The sequence below is a fragment of the Haliotis cracherodii genome, unplaced genomic scaffold, assembly GCF_022045235.1.
Source record: "Haliotis cracherodii isolate W230 unplaced genomic scaffold, xgHalCrac1.p SCAF_3, whole genome shotgun sequence".
Taxonomy (NCBI): Eukaryota; Metazoa; Mollusca; class Gastropoda; order Lepetellida; family Haliotidae; genus Haliotis; species Haliotis cracherodii.
In genome coordinates, this window is record NW_027266286.1 from 45,475,403 (window position 1) to 45,492,756 (window position 17,354).

The 17,354-nt window shown below is 42.7% G+C and overlaps 1 protein-coding gene across 1 annotated transcript; it reads right to left on the minus strand.

The window, feature by feature from the left end:
- Positions 1 to 6,856: 6,856 nt before the first annotated feature.
- LOC139474722 (uncharacterized) lies at positions 6,857 to 15,461 on the minus strand. The gene is made up of 6 exons (XM_071257827.1): positions 15,312 to 15,461; positions 11,861 to 12,551; positions 10,049 to 10,175; positions 9,571 to 9,736; positions 7,201 to 7,918; positions 6,857 to 6,947 (listed from the first exon to the last, which is right to left on the minus strand). The coding sequence occupies exons 1-6, from the start codon at positions 15,424 to 15,426 to the stop codon at positions 6,893 to 6,895; spliced, it is 1,872 nt and encodes a 623-aa protein (XP_071113928.1). The 5' UTR covers positions 15,427 to 15,461; the 3' UTR covers positions 6,857 to 6,892.
- Between the last annotated feature and the right edge of the window lie 1,893 nt (positions 15,462 to 17,354).

Sequence of the window (17,354 nt, forward strand, 5' to 3'; positions counted from 1 at the left end):
GTGACCTTGAGGTTTGAAATGCTTGAGAAACTGCTCTTTGAGGGGGAGAGCAAGGTCACTGGGGGATCTGGAACGGCAGTCATCAGCTGTAATGTTCTGGACCATCTGCTTCTGTTGGACAGCCTTGTCCGTCAATGTCCCTTTAGCCGATAATGACTTCTTCCGTGGTGCAAGAATCATCAAAATTATTTGCTTGATATTGTTAAAAAAAACTGTATGGACTCTCAATATTAGGGGCAGACCATTTGATAATCATGGCAGTCCTGGAATGTTTTTTGAAGCTCATCCGTCAGACATGTTTTGGGCACTGGCACACTAGTTGTATGGCTAAAGTACTCATGGAAATGAAAAAATGTTTTGCTGGATTTAATAATCGACACAAAGCATTACGAAGAGCACTGTTAGGTAACTAACGATGAACGAATGAGAGAAGAGGTAACTAACGATGGACGAATATGGAAACATGGTGGCCGAATGAGTGAGTACGGTAGAGAAAGAGCCTTTTCTTTGGATAACATAGTTCTTACAAGGGTGTCCGGTTCCCGTAGATGTTGCCGTTTTGTGTCGCGAGGGATATATTCTGTTACAGGTGATGCCACACTCACAACCCATTTGTTTGTCTGTCCACAGTCAACATAGGAATCCGTGAACTTTACTGACATCGTTTTATTGTAAACGTAACTATGGTAATTTAAACTCTAAAACAAAAAGCTGAATAACTGCCATCATCTCCATCGTTATTTATTGCATAGACGTCCTTGGGCATTTAGTAAGTCCGACCTAGAACCCGGAAACCGTCAAAATGAAGGAACGCACGTGGTCGTACCTCTTGCTTACACATGTAACAAATTATGTCATCAACGCAACACCTTTAGTCCTATAGGTAATCTGGAGGAAACTATATGGAGCTGGAAAGACTGGTTTCACTTGTTCGCGTTGCTATCACATTACTCATCACAATCTTGCGGCAGTTGATCCTCACATGACCTAGACTTGTTATGGCTGACCAGGAAGCAGCGAGCCTCTTCAAGAATCACGACAAACGTAATTTGCAAAGGTCGCTTTGGGAAACTTGACCCAGATCAGGAAACCAGTTCTTGTACCAGCCAGGGCCTGATAATAATAAAGTGAACTTTTGATTTATAAATATTAATATTCATCTCTGACTACATACATGTACTAAGTTTATATATTAACATTAGCAACGTAGTCTATTTAATAAATTAAATTCAGTTTCATAACTGACAGACAATTCGCCACGTGCTTAAGCGTTGATGGTTACAGTTGGTTTCATTTACATCGTCCATCCACTGCTTGATGTGGGTGGCACGGGTGGCCCAGTCGTCTAAGGTGCCACGATTCGCTGTGCAGAGTTGCGTCCCTTGGCCACGCCAGAAACCTATGATTGTGGGTTCGAATCCCGGTTCGCCCCGATTATGTTTCTAGGTTTGTCAGCACCATAGTCATGCTTGTGGGTTTCACCGAAGTGGTAAACGTCTGAGACCTGCATCACTTCGGGCTTTCCCCCCACATTAAGCTGACACGCGGTGATATAACTGGAATACTGTTAAAAGCGGCGTTAAACCCAACTCACTTACTCACCTCTTTTGCCCAAACACTATAAACATACTTTGAGACATATTAAAAAGATGAAACTGATCAAGTGAAACAAACCAGTCTCTGAGAAAATGGTATCACAAATTAGTATCTCGTGTGTCCGCCATGTGCATTGATGACTGCCGTTCAACGTGGAATGGATGAGGCGGTTGATGAAGGCCATAGGCACTTGAGCCCACACTCTGAGGAACGCCTGACGCAGTTCAGCTGCAGTTGTCGGCCTTGGTCGGACGTCATTCAGCCGTCTTTGAATCTCGTCCCACAGGTGCCCAATGGGATTTAAATCGGGACTGAGGGAAGGCCACTGCATGGTTCTGATGCCATTCTGCTGGAGGAAGTCTCTTGTTGCTCTCGCAGTGTGGGAACGGGCGTTGTCGTGCTGAAACTCGTGGTAACAGCAACGTGCCAAATGAGGTATGGCGTGTGGTCTCAAGACTTGATCAATGTACCTGGCTGTTGTGACACAATTGCCTCTCCCTGGACCGATGTTCTGGAAGACTACAGGGCCGACCCTCTGTGCAAGACCAATTCCACCCCACACCATGATGCTAGGACCACCCCACGAGTCTCTCTCAACAACACAAGCATCTGAATAACGTTCCCCACGGCGTCGCCAGACTCTCTGCCATCTGCTTTTGAGATAAAGTAACGGCTTTTGTCTGTGAAGAGGACTCGTCTCCTCTGCTGGTGGAGCCAATGCTGGTGCTGTATTGCCCACTGAAGATGGTCCCGGCGATGACATGGTGTCAGAATGGGTCCTCGATGAGGCCTGTGACAGTGGAGGTCGTTGACGCACGGTGTCCGCACTAATGTGTCGCTGGTGTGTTCCCATGATCTGTCGAGCAGTAACAAAGCGATCGTGAAGATGCTGTTGCACAATCTGACGATCCTGACGTCGGATGGTTACCCTTGGTCTTCCACTACATGGTGGGTCATCTGTAGTGTTGGTGGTCTGGTATACCGTTGCTGGAACCTGTATATGGTCCTTCCATGCACTGGCTACTTGCCAGGCGGTTTGTCCAGCTTGCAATCGTCCAAGGGCTTGGTGTCGCTGATTTCTTGTCAATCTTGGCATGTGGTAGCAATTCAATAACGAATGAATGTTATCCGATCAGGGTGGATTTTTATGGGGCAAGAAATGGGAAAAGTCATGTGCATTTCAATTTGCACGGAACTCATCGTGATGTGTTTGGGCGATCGGTTTTATTTTCATCTGCTTTGTATTTTTATCATCAAATTTCATTTTTCCAGACTAGGCATTGTTAAATTTTAGAAACTTTGATGAAAATTACCCAGATATTTGAATGTCAAGTTATCATACAATGTTACTTGGGGTGACGTTTCTTTTGCGGTTCAGTATAAGTCAGTAAAAGAACTTCCATGTGAGATCTATTCTGGCATGCCAAACCCCAGGGTTGTGATCTATGAAGGGACATAGATAAATCTAAGACTATTTTTCAAACTGGGACAATATCTTGTGAATTCTGAGCTTGAAATCTATTACATATGATATAATGCAGGTTGTTATAAAATTTGACCTTTGTTGTTATGCTGAAAACTTCATCCAAAGTGGTTACTTTCCTCCCTCTAACATGTGGAACAAGCTGGTCTACAAGTATATAACAGACTGAGACAGCCTACTTGATGCGTCAGATAAGTGTTGAGTTTGCACTACACCTCAACACTGCCATTCATGATAAACTTTTACCTTAGCTTGAACAACAAGAAGACATCTACCAGATCAATGTCCTGTCTCTTTAATCAGATTTCACGTGGACAATGTATGATTGGTTTGGTTTGTTTGTTGTTTAACGTTGCCCTCAGCAATATTCCAACTATATGACGGCGGTCTGTAAATAAATCGAGTCTGGACCAGACAATCCAGTGATTCACATCATGAGCATCGATCCACGCAATTTGGATCGATGACATGCATCAACGAGCCTGACCACCCGATCCCGTTAGGCGCCTTTTACGGCAGGTATGGGTTGCTGAAGATCTATTCTAACCCGGATCTTCGCGGGTAGGTGTTTGTGAATTCACAATCATATTGTACATAGTCAAAAGATAATGATTCTTCGACTATGTTTGAGGACACAAAGATAGTTCAATCATCCCGTCATTCAGTAGTACGAGTAATGATTCACCACGTTATGGTTCAGTGACATATGCTCAGTCATCACTCGCTAAACCGCCTTTGTATTGGAGAGGCTAGAGCGTCTGCATGGACATCCGAAGGTCGGTGCTTCTATCACTTTCTGTGTGATATACCAAATGACGTTTTAAGACGACGCTCGGCATTAATGGGATGAAACAAGGACCGCCCACCTCTGAGTCAGTATAAAGACTTGATAGTACTTCTTACTCTAAACTTTATAAAAGGGGCAATGAAGTGCCCGAGAGAATTTTGTTTGTTGAGGTTTCTTGTCCAGTCAAAGAAACTGTTGTTTTGTACACTGATATTACCTAAAGGAGAGAGTTAAGTCAATTGATTTTAAATGCAAAATATCTGTAAAAATGGAGGAATGTAATCGTTGTCATATCCAGAGCTTACTGTAAGCAAATTGGTATTGCCTTAAGCAGAGTTTCATTTATCGATGATGGATAATGCAAAATATGTATAAATAATCAGTGATAATGAAGGATTGTAATTTCTCCTTGGCCATTCGTCACCACTCGCCCCTTTCCGTAACCTGCAAGAAGACTCGTCCCCCCGATCGATGAATGTTATGTGCGAAAATACGACAAACCAATCAGAATGCGCGCATGACTTTACATATGTCTTGCTTCTAAAAATATACACAGTTACATGTGTTCAATCATACTGTATAACTCCGCATATCCCGATGTGCTTTAAATTGCATCTGAAATATATATAATATATGGGGAAATATATGTTAACCATTACGCAACGAGTCGACAGTTGTTTTAGGTATGCCCGTTAAGACGGAACCCGGTCGCAAAAATGGCCATGAGAGGGGCACGAGTAGCTATTCGGCTTGTCCAGGAATAACACGAGTTGGTCACGAATGCTCCTTGGCGTGTCCAAAGATCACTGTAGGTGAAGATTATGTTTACTTTTCAATGTTGACATATCTAAGGTTAGGCAAGAGAAATATTAAACCCAGTCGACTCGTTAGTAAATGGTACAAGCATATTTTCTAGTTTTACGTTATAAGAAGCTAATGAACTACTGCCATACGGGTGCCCTTAATGATGCATTAGGCATGACAACCAACATTATTTTCTCAGCCTTAGCACGATTAACGTCAAAATATTTCATTGTAGTTGCCATGACATCATGTAATAACACTATTTATACAATGCATTCAAGGATGTTGTGTGTTTGGTTAGTCTGGTTTGTCTGGCTTAGACTTGATTATTTTACCAATCCGATCTTTGAAGTTGGATCAAACGGCGATTGGTTGAAGGAGGTCGAAAGAGACTGAAACGCCGAGAAGTGCCAAAGCTTTGAAGAGAACAGGCTGAATTCCGACTTTAGACAGAACTATCACAAGTATCTAAGTATCACAACACCTTCATGGGTGTGTGGGCTGCATGGATGATGTCCTGTTTGTAAGTGTTTCAATTCGCTATGCAAAATATGTTACTTTATATACCGGCACATTATAGCCATAGCCATGCTTTGGGGTTTTAACCAAATTGGTAAACAACTTAGACCGGCATCATTTCGGAGGTATGGGGTGAATATGGTCCCTCTAAAAGTAATATGAGCTCTACGACTGTCGGATGTCCAAGCGCAATCGTTTCAGCACCAATGCCTCCAGGAATAAGGGTCCGGGCTGATTGTGTTTCAACGTACCCCAACTGTGTGGATCATTGCTTTCAACGACTGGTGTCCCTGGAGTTTAATGTCACCTTGTAGGAATTTGATGATGGAGGAGGTCAAGGATGTTCGTGTTCGTGGATAATTGCTTTCAACGACTGGTGTCCCTGGAGTTTAATGTCACCTTGTAGGAATTTGATGATGGAGGAGGTCAAGGATGTTCGTGTTCGTGTATCATTGCTTTCAACGACTGGTGTCCCTGGAGTTTAATGTCACCTTGTAGGAATTTGATGATGGAGGAGGTCAAGGATGTTCGTGTTCGTGGATCATTGCTTTCAACGACTGGTGTCCCTGGAGTTTAATGTCACCTTGTAGGAATTTGATGATGGAGGAGGTCAAGGATGTTCGTGTTCGTGGATCATTGCTTTCAACGACTGGTGTCCCTGGAGTTTAATGTCACCTTGTAGGAATTTGATGATGGAGGAGGTCAAGGATGTTCATGTTCGTGGATCTTTGCTTTCAACGACTGGTGTCTCTGGAGTTTAACGCCACCTTGTAGGAATTTGATGATGGAGGAGGTCAAGTATGTTCGTGTTCGTGGATCATTGCTTTCAACGACTGGTGTCCCTGGAGTTTAATGTCACCTTGTAGGAATTTGATGATGGAGGAGGTCAAGGATGTTCGTGTTCGTGGATCATTGCTTTCAACGACCGGTGTCCCTGGAGTTTAATGTCACCTTGTAGGAATTTGATGATGGAGGAGGTCAAGGATGTTCGTGTTCGTGGATCATTGCTTTCAACGACCGGTGTCCCTGGAGTTTAATGTCACCTTGTAGGAATTTGATGATGGAGGAGGTCAAGGATGTTCATGTTCGTGGATCTTTGCTTTCAACGACTGGTGTCTCTGGAGTTTAACGCCACCTTGTAGGAATTTGATGATGGAGGAGGTCAAGGATGTTCGTGTTCGTGGATCATTGCTTTCAACGACTGGTGTCCCTGGAGTTTAATGTCACCTTGTAGGAATTTGATGATGGAGGAGGTCAAGGATGTTCGTGTTCGTGGATCATTGCTTTCAACGACTGGTGTCCCTGGAGTTTAATGTCACCTTGTAGGAATTTGATGATGGAGGAGGTCAAGGATGTTCGTGTTCGTGGATCATTGCTTTCAATGACTAGTGTCTCTGGAGTTTAATGTCACCTTGTAGGAATTTGATGATGGAGGAGGTCAAGGATGTTCGTGTTCGTGGATCATTGCTTTCAATGACTGGTGTCTCTGGAGTTTAATGTCACCTTGTAGGAATTTGATGATGGAGGAGGTCAAGGATGTTCCTGTTCGTGAATTACCAACGACGGTGTTGGGTGATTCTATTTCTTGCGCGTGGATAGCATTTGGATTGGAATCATTTATTAGCCCGTAGATTTCAATAGACATAATAACAAAACTCTCCTTTTGAGATCGATTTATTTCTTGAAGATGCCCTTGGCTGTGTCTACACATCACTGAGCAGAGACGTTGGCAGGGACACTGACACCGACACTGCTCCCCTGCAACAGAAACCACACATGTTAGAATAATGTGATTTTTTAGAAAGGAACCTACAAATTTTGATTAACTTTCTGTCACAAATGAATTAAATGAGCCTTGGTGAAGGACTTTCATCATTACCTTAAAGAGGCAAATGATTGCTAATTCTGAAATGTGGCAATATAGCTTTTTGTCCTTTAAATACCATTTCATTTCACCTCATTTTCATGGAGGATGAAACAATGTCAAACAACGAAACTGATATTTACTCACCTGAACTTGACGCTGCTTTCAGTCTTACTTGACCCAAATACCGGGATGGTGTACTTCAGCGTCCACTCCATCACACGGCTGTCGCACACAAATGTCGGGGCTCCCCACTTGCCTTGTTCATAATCAGGAACTTTGTACGTCCAAGTCCCCATCTGGATAAGAGTCTTTGCGTTGGGTATAATCTTCATCCATGGCTCGGCATTGATTGTTCTCAGACCAGACACAGCCGTTTTCCATACATTCTGCTCATCTGAGAAGACAGACTCTGTCATATTCGTCATGGATGAGGACTTCACAACATGATCATTCGGGTGTTTGTCAGATGGAGATATCTTCTTGGTTACATACACACTTACAATCTCCTCGGTGCTAAGCATGATGTAGGCATCACTGGCAACTATCTGAATATCACCAAGAACATTGGCAGCGACTTCAGCAAACAATTGGTCCTTGTTCAGGCTTTGCTGAGGTTTCAGCTGACTGTCCTGTCCTGGGTTGAACTGTGTTTGTAGAAAGCTGCTTAGGAAGTGAGCTAGTCGAACTGCCACGCGACCTTGAGGTTTGAAATGCTTGAGTAACTGCACGTTGTATGGGAGAGCAAGGTCATTGGGGGATCTGGAATGGCAGTTACCGGCTGTTATGTTCAGGACCCTCTGCTTTTGCTGGACATCCTTGTCCGTTAGCACATGTTGGTCCCTTTTGCCGATAATGGCTTCCTCTATGAAACAAAAATCATCTTAAATATTGGTTTGAAAAAAAACAGTACAGAGACTCGCTATAAGGGACCACCAATTTGATATTCTGGGCAAACCTGGAATGTTATTGGAAGCCATATATGATTGGGGGTTCTCAAAACCTCAAAGGAATTACTTGATCCTTTGCAATCTCAGAAAACATTTGTTTTTTTTACTTTTGGACACCAATCTCCAACACGACAAACTTACGGGAAAACTTCATTCCTTTCATCAGGGGGCATTTGTGTTCAAGAGCATTTTGTATTTCCGCGAACATCTGTTAGGTATTAATTTTTTTTAAATTATTTTTTAAAAATGTGAATTTTATTTTTGCTATTTATGGGATATTTTGCACAAAAAAATCAAATGTTTCATCATGTAAAAGCTCAGCGATTCAACAACATTGATACACTGGGTAAGGTAGATTGTACTCTACGGGCTTATACAAAGGGAAACCACTCCCATCTAGAGTATAAACTAAGATTAGCTGCCCTTGATTTATCGAAAAGGTCACAAATCGCTTGCGGGACGACTTAAGTTTTTATCCTTTCCTTGTTTAGCGAAAAGGTATGTTGTTTCACATTTCTTTCAGTGTTGAGTCGGATGGGAATATTCCTCTTAGCTATCGACTCGACAGTTACGTGTTTAACTATGGTAATTAACAATATTTCTGACATTAAATCTGTGGTGCGTTCTTCATGTTGTTAAAGTGTCGATTCGAATTATAAAGTTAAACAAAATAAAGAGGCAATGTTTGAACGTGAAGCAGATTATTTATGTGAAACAGACCAAGCCTTTCACGCCATTTTGTCAAGTTTATTCAGGGATTACAACGATCTTAGCTACTTAAGATTGGTCCGGACCAATTGTAAGTTTCGATTGTAGCTTACAATGATCTTAGCCTACACTCGCTTTGTCCAAGTGGATGACGATTGTAAACGAAGCCTAAGATCGCGATCTTAAGGATTTACAATAATTGTAGCGCTAAGATCGCTTTGTGCAGGAGGACCCTGGTATCATAACTATTTGATAGTGATTCAGATACACGTGGCCATGATATAGTGGGAATCAAACAAACGACTCTGCATTTAGCAGACATTTGTTATCAAGGATCAAGGTTACAACATTCAAGGCCTCAGTAAAACTTACAAAACGTTTTATGGTAGACAAGATGAAGACATGTCAGGCTAGCTAACTTGGTTGATGCATGTCATCGTATCCAAATTGCGTGGATGGAAGCTCATAATGTCAATCACTGTATTGTCTGCTCCAGACTCGATTATTTACAGACCGCCGTCACTTAGCTGGAATATTGGTGAGTGCGGCGTTAAACAACAACCAAACAAACAAACAAACGAAAGGAATGTGTAGAGTAGATGGGCTTTGGCACTATATATTGCATTTGCACAAGTGTTATCTGACCGCTCATTGGACAGAACACTCGCAGGTTAATCACTGGCTTGAACCTGATTTGTTGGTTAAAAATAGCGACAACACCGCAATGAGGTAGTGTGGGAACGTATCGTAGGATATACAAACCCATGCCAGTTGTTCTGGAGGAAAGGGAAGGATTGATGCAAACATATCCTAAATGCGTTTGAATATCTGTTTCACAGGAAACGGAACTCGTACCCACCTATTTTCTCACATTCGAACCCGTGCATGTATTCACGGAGCGATGCCTGTTCCATGTCCACGCCTTTGAAAGGCTCTGTCTGGGTGTCGTTCTTGTAGCGGTAGCCTGGTCGACACACACACTCGTAACCGCCATGGTTTAACCCGAACCCGCTCAGTGGCTGGCACTGTTGGAAGAACAGACTAAAACATATGAACCAAGATGCCCACAAGTGCTAATCTCGTTCAAATATTCGAATTTGAATTGATGACAAGTTGGCAAATGACTGTAATCCGCCAACAGCATACCCGTGGTCGTAGGGTTTATTCAAAGTAGTAAACGCCTTAGACTTTTATAATTTCGGGCTCTCCGCCTACATTAAGACACGTGATATAACTGAAACACTATTCATAGCGGCATTAAACTCAACTCACTTACTGAAAAAACGCCAGGCACACACTCACAAAATGGTTGTTCAAACCACCCCACTAGTACTTACTTCTGTTGTGCCTTTGCATAAGGCGATACCTGCAAAATAATTAGGGCGAGGATTTCCGTACGAATAAGGACACGGGTTGATATCGAATTTTGTGAAATCAATCTCGACTGTAGATTCAGCAACATATCTGGAACATAGTGATGCAAGCTCAAATAATCTAGCATATATTCAATTTGGAAATCAGTGTAATGATTAAGGGGTTACGGTAACCAACAACGCATAACATGATAACCATAGATGAATGAATGAATGGTCAAGGAGTGCGGCAACAAATAATGAATGGCTGAGAGTTCTCTGTCATCAACAATGAACCAACTTGCAATGAATAAATAAGGGATGCAGTAATCAACAATGAATGAGTGAGTGAGTGAGTTTGGTTTAACGCCCCTTTTAACAGTATTCCAGTTATATCGCGGCGTGTCAGCTTAATGTGGGAGGAAAGCCCGAAGTGATGCAGGTCTCAGACGTTTACCACTTCGGTCAAACCCACGAGCACGGGTATGGTGCTGACAAACCTAGAAACATAATCGGGGCGAACCGGGATTCGAACCCACAATCATAGATTTCTGGCGTACCCAAGGGACGCAACTCTGCACAGCGAATCGCAGCGCCTTAGACGACTGGGCCACCCGTGCCCCCAACAATGAATGAACGAGTGGATGTGGCACCAAGCAATGAATCAACAAGCGATGAATAAATGATGTGTCAACGTGTATGTCGAAGGGGGAATTAACTCAAAAGGAAAGAGAAGAATAATTTGAATCCAAACTTCTTCAGTCGGTAATAAAACAAAAAAGTACAATTACTAACAGAAAGAAGTCGAAAGGAATACAGAATAATAAAATGGTTGAGAAATTACTGTAATCGCGAATGAACAAATAAAGTGTACGGTAACCAACAATAAATAAAGCAAGGAGTACTGTAACAACCTGTGAGCGAATACAGTCACCAAAGATGAAAGAATTATTAAGAAGTTTGGTTGAGTGTGAATACGGTAATCAACAATGAAAGTGAGTGAGTGAGTTGGGTTTAACGCCGCTTTTAACAGTATTTCAGGTATATCACGGCGTGTCAGTTTAATGCTGGAGGAAAGCCAGATGTGATGCAGGCTCAGACGGTTACCACTTCTGTGAAACCCACGAGCATGGGTATGGTGCTGACAAACCTAGAAACATAATCAGGGCGACCCACAATCATAGGTTTCTGGCGTGCCCAAGGGACGCAACTCTGCACAGCGAATCACGGCGCCCTAGACGACTGGGCCACCCGTGCCCCCAAGAGTATGGTAACCAACAGTAAATAAATGAAGGCATACAGTAATCAATAAAAATGAATGACAAAACAGTGGCCACCAATGACCGAATGAGGGAAGAGGTCACGAACAATGAATGACCGAGTGGTTATGGTAACCAATGATGAACGAATGAGACAATACGGAAAACAAGGATGTACGAATAGAAGATGAACAAAGATAGAATGATTGAAGTGGTCACTAACGATGAACGAATAAGGGAATAAGGTAACTGTAACTGCAGGTAGAGAAGGAACCCGGGGAACTTACAGCGATCTCTGAAACTGTTGCCATCGTGTGTACCGAGGGAGATAGTCTGTTATAGGTGAAACATGATCGGGGGGAACTGGGATTCGAACTCACAATCATAGGTTTCTGGCGTGCCAAAGGGATGCAACTCTGCACAGCGAATCGCGGCGCCTTAGACGACTGGGCCACCCGTGTCCCCCACTAAAGATGAACGAATAAGGGAATATGGTAACTGTGTAACTGCATGTCGAGAAAGAACCTGGGGAACTCACAGCGATCTTCGCAAATGGTGCCATGGTGTGTACCGAGGGAGATAGTCTGTTATAGGTGACGTCACACTCACAACCCATTTGTTTGTCCGTCCACAGTCAAAATAGGGATTCGTTAACCACACTGGCATTTCATCAAAACTATCCAATATGGAACTTGGACCGTTAAAAATAAACGTTGAACTATTGCCGTCATCTCCAATGTTTATTGAATAGACGTCCTTGGGCATAACGCCTTGTTTCCAGTCAGGAAGCCAGAGACTGTACCAGGTGTTGGTGGTAGACCCAATTGCAAGCCGTGTATAATTACGAATGCTGTCGTCTTCAACCCGAATACCTCCTTGCATACGGTTTGTGTAAGCTCCGAACAAGGGTATGGTGCTGTTGAAAGGAAGGGTTCGGTAAAAGTTTGGATACGAAGTGTTCTTATCGTAATATATTCCAGACCCCACGATAGCATCAGGTCCGGAAGTGACGTCACTCATGGCGGAGAGATATGTGTAGACAAGGTCGGGCTGTTTCTCGAAGTCTCTGGACTTATTTAATTTCTGGTAGATGATTGAGAAAAAGAAGCCTCGGTTCAAGGTCATTTTATATGCTTCCATTGCGAGAGATCGGTTGGCAAACATTTCTCTAGCTCCATCTTCATACACTGGTATGTGCGTGACAACGCTGTGTGGAAGCTGTAGGTCATCTGCAAAAAAAAGAGAGAAATGTTACACTTGTTTTTAAACTTGACATCTGCTAGCCTTAATAGTGATCAGGTTGCCGAGTCGTGTTCTTTTCTTTATGTCAGATCAGCCTCACTAACCAACTCACTCACTCAAAGAGGAACTTAATGATATATCTATGACTGGCCTTACTAGTGATCCGGTTGCCGAGACGTGTTCTTTTCTTTTTTTCAGATTAGCCTCACTAACGAAGTCACTCACTCACTCAAAGAGGAATTTGATGATAAATCTACCACTGGTTATCATGGTCACTGCACTTGAAAATTCATGTACATCGTTGATAGCTAACTTGGTCAAATACATTTTTGGACAGTGGCCGAATCTTTTTCGGATTTACGTGTCAGGTTCAATGATTTTTCACGAACACAACGACCTGCATGCATGCTGCACGGGCATGTGTTAATGTTAGTTCCGACTTATGATGGATTTATAATGAGATAGCATGGACACCCAAGTCAGATACAGTTTACGGAGTCCATGTTTTATTCCCTTAATACCGAGCGCCAGGCAGGGTGACAACAAGTACCATCTCTTTGGTAGGACGCGGCTATTGGATCGAACCATCGACGTTCGGCTCTCTGGGCAGATCACTATCCCCTACACTAAGAAGACGCACAATAAGTGAATCACTTGACAGATTATATGTTGCAGCAGTCATCATTCCACTACTACGGACTCAAGTGGTGATGCGGACACGTGTAGTTTGAAGATGTCCCCTGTCCTGTGTTGTACAAGGGTTTTGTCACGAGCGTCTTCTGTCATTTAAAGGACACACATTATAGTCTCTTTATCAGGATTGACCCGTAGCCGATTTGTTGTCCCTTTTTCAAGAGTAAACACATGGACATATACAATTCAAGCTAGATTGGCAAATTAAGTTGATGGAAAGTAACAGACTAACGATATATGTGTATTATGAACGTCTTATGTTAACTTGTATTAAATAATTGCCGAAAATATTTCTTTCAATATCTGTCAATACATTTCAGTAGGCAGAGTGAGTGCGTATGGTGTTACGGCGCTTTAAGCAATATTTCAGCAAAATCACGGCGGGGAGAACAGAAATTGGCTTCACACATTGTACCCATGTCGGGAATCGAACCCGGGTCTTTGGCGTGACGAGTGAACGCTTTAACCACTTGGCTACCCGACCGTCCCTGCAGATGTTATAGGATAAGGAGGCAATGTGGAGTGCAATACTGACGGACCAAACAGATTTGTGCAAATCTAACTATTTACTACCAGTTGAAATAAAGCTTAAGAATCTACCTTTTTTGAACCTAAGATCCCGTTTGTGACTGAGATAACGCAACGATAAAGGTCTCCCAAATACAAACCAGCATACGGTTCTGATTAGATAGGTTAAAAACAAGGCTCTCTCATTTTGCAATCCTAAAGCCCAGATTGTGACACATAGCACAGCCCTGCAATCATGCGTCATATTGGCTCAGGAAAACAATGATAAGAACTGTGTGGTTCCCAGGGCTGGAACAGACAATGCCCCACATGCTTGATCCTTTATGATGAATTTACAGCGTCCATCCACTTCTTGATGTCGTCAAGATGGTCCCCATGCAGAAACCAGGGACAGGGCGACAAGCAGCACGAGTGACTTCGTATCAGACACGAAGTGTGTGGACTTCTGGGCTCGCGGAACCTTATATATACTATAGGACGACGGGCGTGGTAAAGGCGAGAGAAACAGGTTATTTTTATATTAGGCGACTGATTCAAGGGTTGAAAAATACCATTGCACGATGTCCTTGTTCGGTCATATCTTGTTGACCTAAGAGACTGAGTTGCGCGAGGTGACCACGATGAAGAGAAATAAATGCCAAAAATGGATATTCAAATAAAATAAGACACGAGACAAGCATTACATCACACACTTATTGATATATCACGTGGCAACTCTTTTCTCCTGTTCAGTGTAGCCCATGCTCATGCAAGACTTTTGGTGTGATTAATGTTTTTCACAAGCAGTTCCGACTGCAAGCAGGGAGGAGTATGGCATATGTACTATGACCAGTTCATATTTGGCACTGACGGGTCAACAAACTCCCGTGATTGGCCGGTCGGTTATTCCAAAAGACAACGTCAATGAACCGAATAATGTCAATGTCAGTGTGGCCGATCATGCTGACCCTTTTAGTATATCTGGCATCCATGTCCACTAATACTAAAATCAATATGTGTCCAAAAGTGAAAATATGTTTATTTATTAAAATTTATACCAGGAATAAGGAAGCAGCTTGATTCACTAGTTTCACTTGTTCAAATTACACATCACAATCTCTGTTTGTTTGTTTGTTGTTTTGTTTAACCTCGCACTCAGCAGTATTCCAGCTATACGACGACAGTCTGTAAATAACAAAGTCTGGACCAGACAATCCAGTGATTGACATCATGATCATCGATCTACGCAATTGGCGAAAAGCATGGGTTCACGGGTGACATCACAATCTAGCGGAAGTTGACAAAGATGGCTATGGCCACCAGACCAGGAAGCATAAATAGATTTGGGGAACTGGCCCCAAATCCGGAAACAAGTTCTGATACGCAGTACCCAATAATAACACAGTGAAACATCGCTAATGTCATTAAAATATTCAATATTTCATCTCTAAATGGTTTAATACATAATATTTATGTATATTAACACATGCAACAAAGTCACCTTTGACAAGATGGTTTCATTACTGGTGCTAAATTACAGCACATACTTGAGTATAAATGGTGACAGTTCGTCTCGTTTACAGCGTCCATCCTCTTCTTGATGTTATCGAGATGGTCCCCAGACACCAGGGACAGGGCGACCAGCAGAGCGATAGTTTTCATAGTGTATCAGACACTAGGTGCCAGGGCTTCTCGGCTCATGGAACCTTATATGCTACGCGGTCGTGGGAAAGGACGGAACGCAGCTGATAAGATTGTTCAAGTTTTAGCCTACGATAAGCTAACCTATGATGTGTAATGGTTTTCAACTGACTCACGACAGATACGTGGCACAGTCTACATATAACACTGTCTCATTTGTATTAGTTTTATTTGGAATAATTAGTATGAGAAAAAATTAAGACTGGCTTTTTTAGTAGTATCTGTCATTCCCCGAACTTTGTAGGGATTCCATGGTAGGATAGGTTCCAGTACCCACACTTGTCGTAACATCCGACTATATAGTATAGAAGGACCCAGCAATCATTCACTCAAGGTCGGCATTACAGTATCAGCTGTCTGCATTGGAACAAACATACTATGTGAGAGAGCCTTGTCTCGGCGTCCAGTTATCAACTGAGCATTGACCAAAAAAAACCTGAAAGCAACGACCCATGACGTTTGGGTACGATGATACTTAATGAGTTATCAGTCAAAAAACTAATAGATTTGCCAAGTTTCGATCAATTACACTGAATGGTTTTATATGCCGGGGGGATAAAAATCTATTGGAAAAACACAAAAGACTTTCAGAGAAGTAGGTCCGAAAACTGGGGCCTGAACCCAGTAGTGTGGTAATATATGGTGTAAGGACATTGTCGCATGCTTTTCTATACGTGTAATCTGCGGACAAATGAGTCCGTACAAGAATATAGAGACATTGACATTCTAAAGCTTCGCAGCATCGTCCAAACTTCCATGTGAGATTATCATCTATATACTGTGACACCCCAAACTGTGTTCTATGAAGGGACAAAGATAAATCACAAGTTGTACTCGACTTTGCACAACTTGACCAGACTTCACCAGGAGGATTCTATTCTTCGGATTGGGTCTTGTGAATAATCAGAGCTTGAAATATACACTGCAAAAACAGTAACGCAAAAGAATAAAATCGTAAATATCTGACAGTGTGTTGCCGACATCCATAGAAAATTTATGCCAAAAATGATTTGGTACTGAAGAAATTTGGTGAAAAGATGGAAAATCGAAAAAAAACACAACCACGTGAGATCCTGGCAATGAAACACATCAACATGACATCCACGTGCAACATAAATTGTTGGGCTATATTTTCATTTTGATTGGGTTTTCATTTGCATGCCATCATAATCTTACATGTTAACAGCGAAAAAACACGCCACGAGTAGCGGAAGCCCAACGCAACAACGCCATCGGTCGGCTGCGAACAGCAGAATCATCTTCAGCTGTAGCCAAGTTTTTCCACGTAGCAACAAGCACCATTACAAGACTGTGGAACCGTTATCAGACACACGGGACAAAACGTGATATTCCCACATCCGGTCGACCTCGTATCACCTCTAAAGCACAGGACTGATTCATACGGCTACGTCACTTTCGTGAAGGAACCACCACGGCCACCTTTACAACTACGGCAATGCCAGGAGTGCGTTTGATATCAGCCCAGGAACCGTTTACGCTCTGAAGGTATTCTCGCTAGACGACCAGTTCGTGGTGTCATTATGACGGATCTGCATCGTCGTATGCGACGTAAATGGTGACAAGGTCACAGAGTATGGCCACTACTGCGATGGAGACAAGTCTGGTTTAGTGACGAGTTACGTTTTATGCTCAACGTGCGGATGGTAGACGTTGTGTTTACAGGCGTCGCGGGGAACGTTATGCACGAAACTGCATACAGGAAGTCGGCGGTTTGGTGGTGGTAGTGTGATCATGTGGGCAACCATCTCCTACATTGGTAGAACATACTCGGTGCACGTTCCAGGGAATTCAACTGTACAATGTTAAACGGATGATATTCTTCGACCACACGTCCTTCCCATTATGCAACAAGCTAACGTTGTGAATTC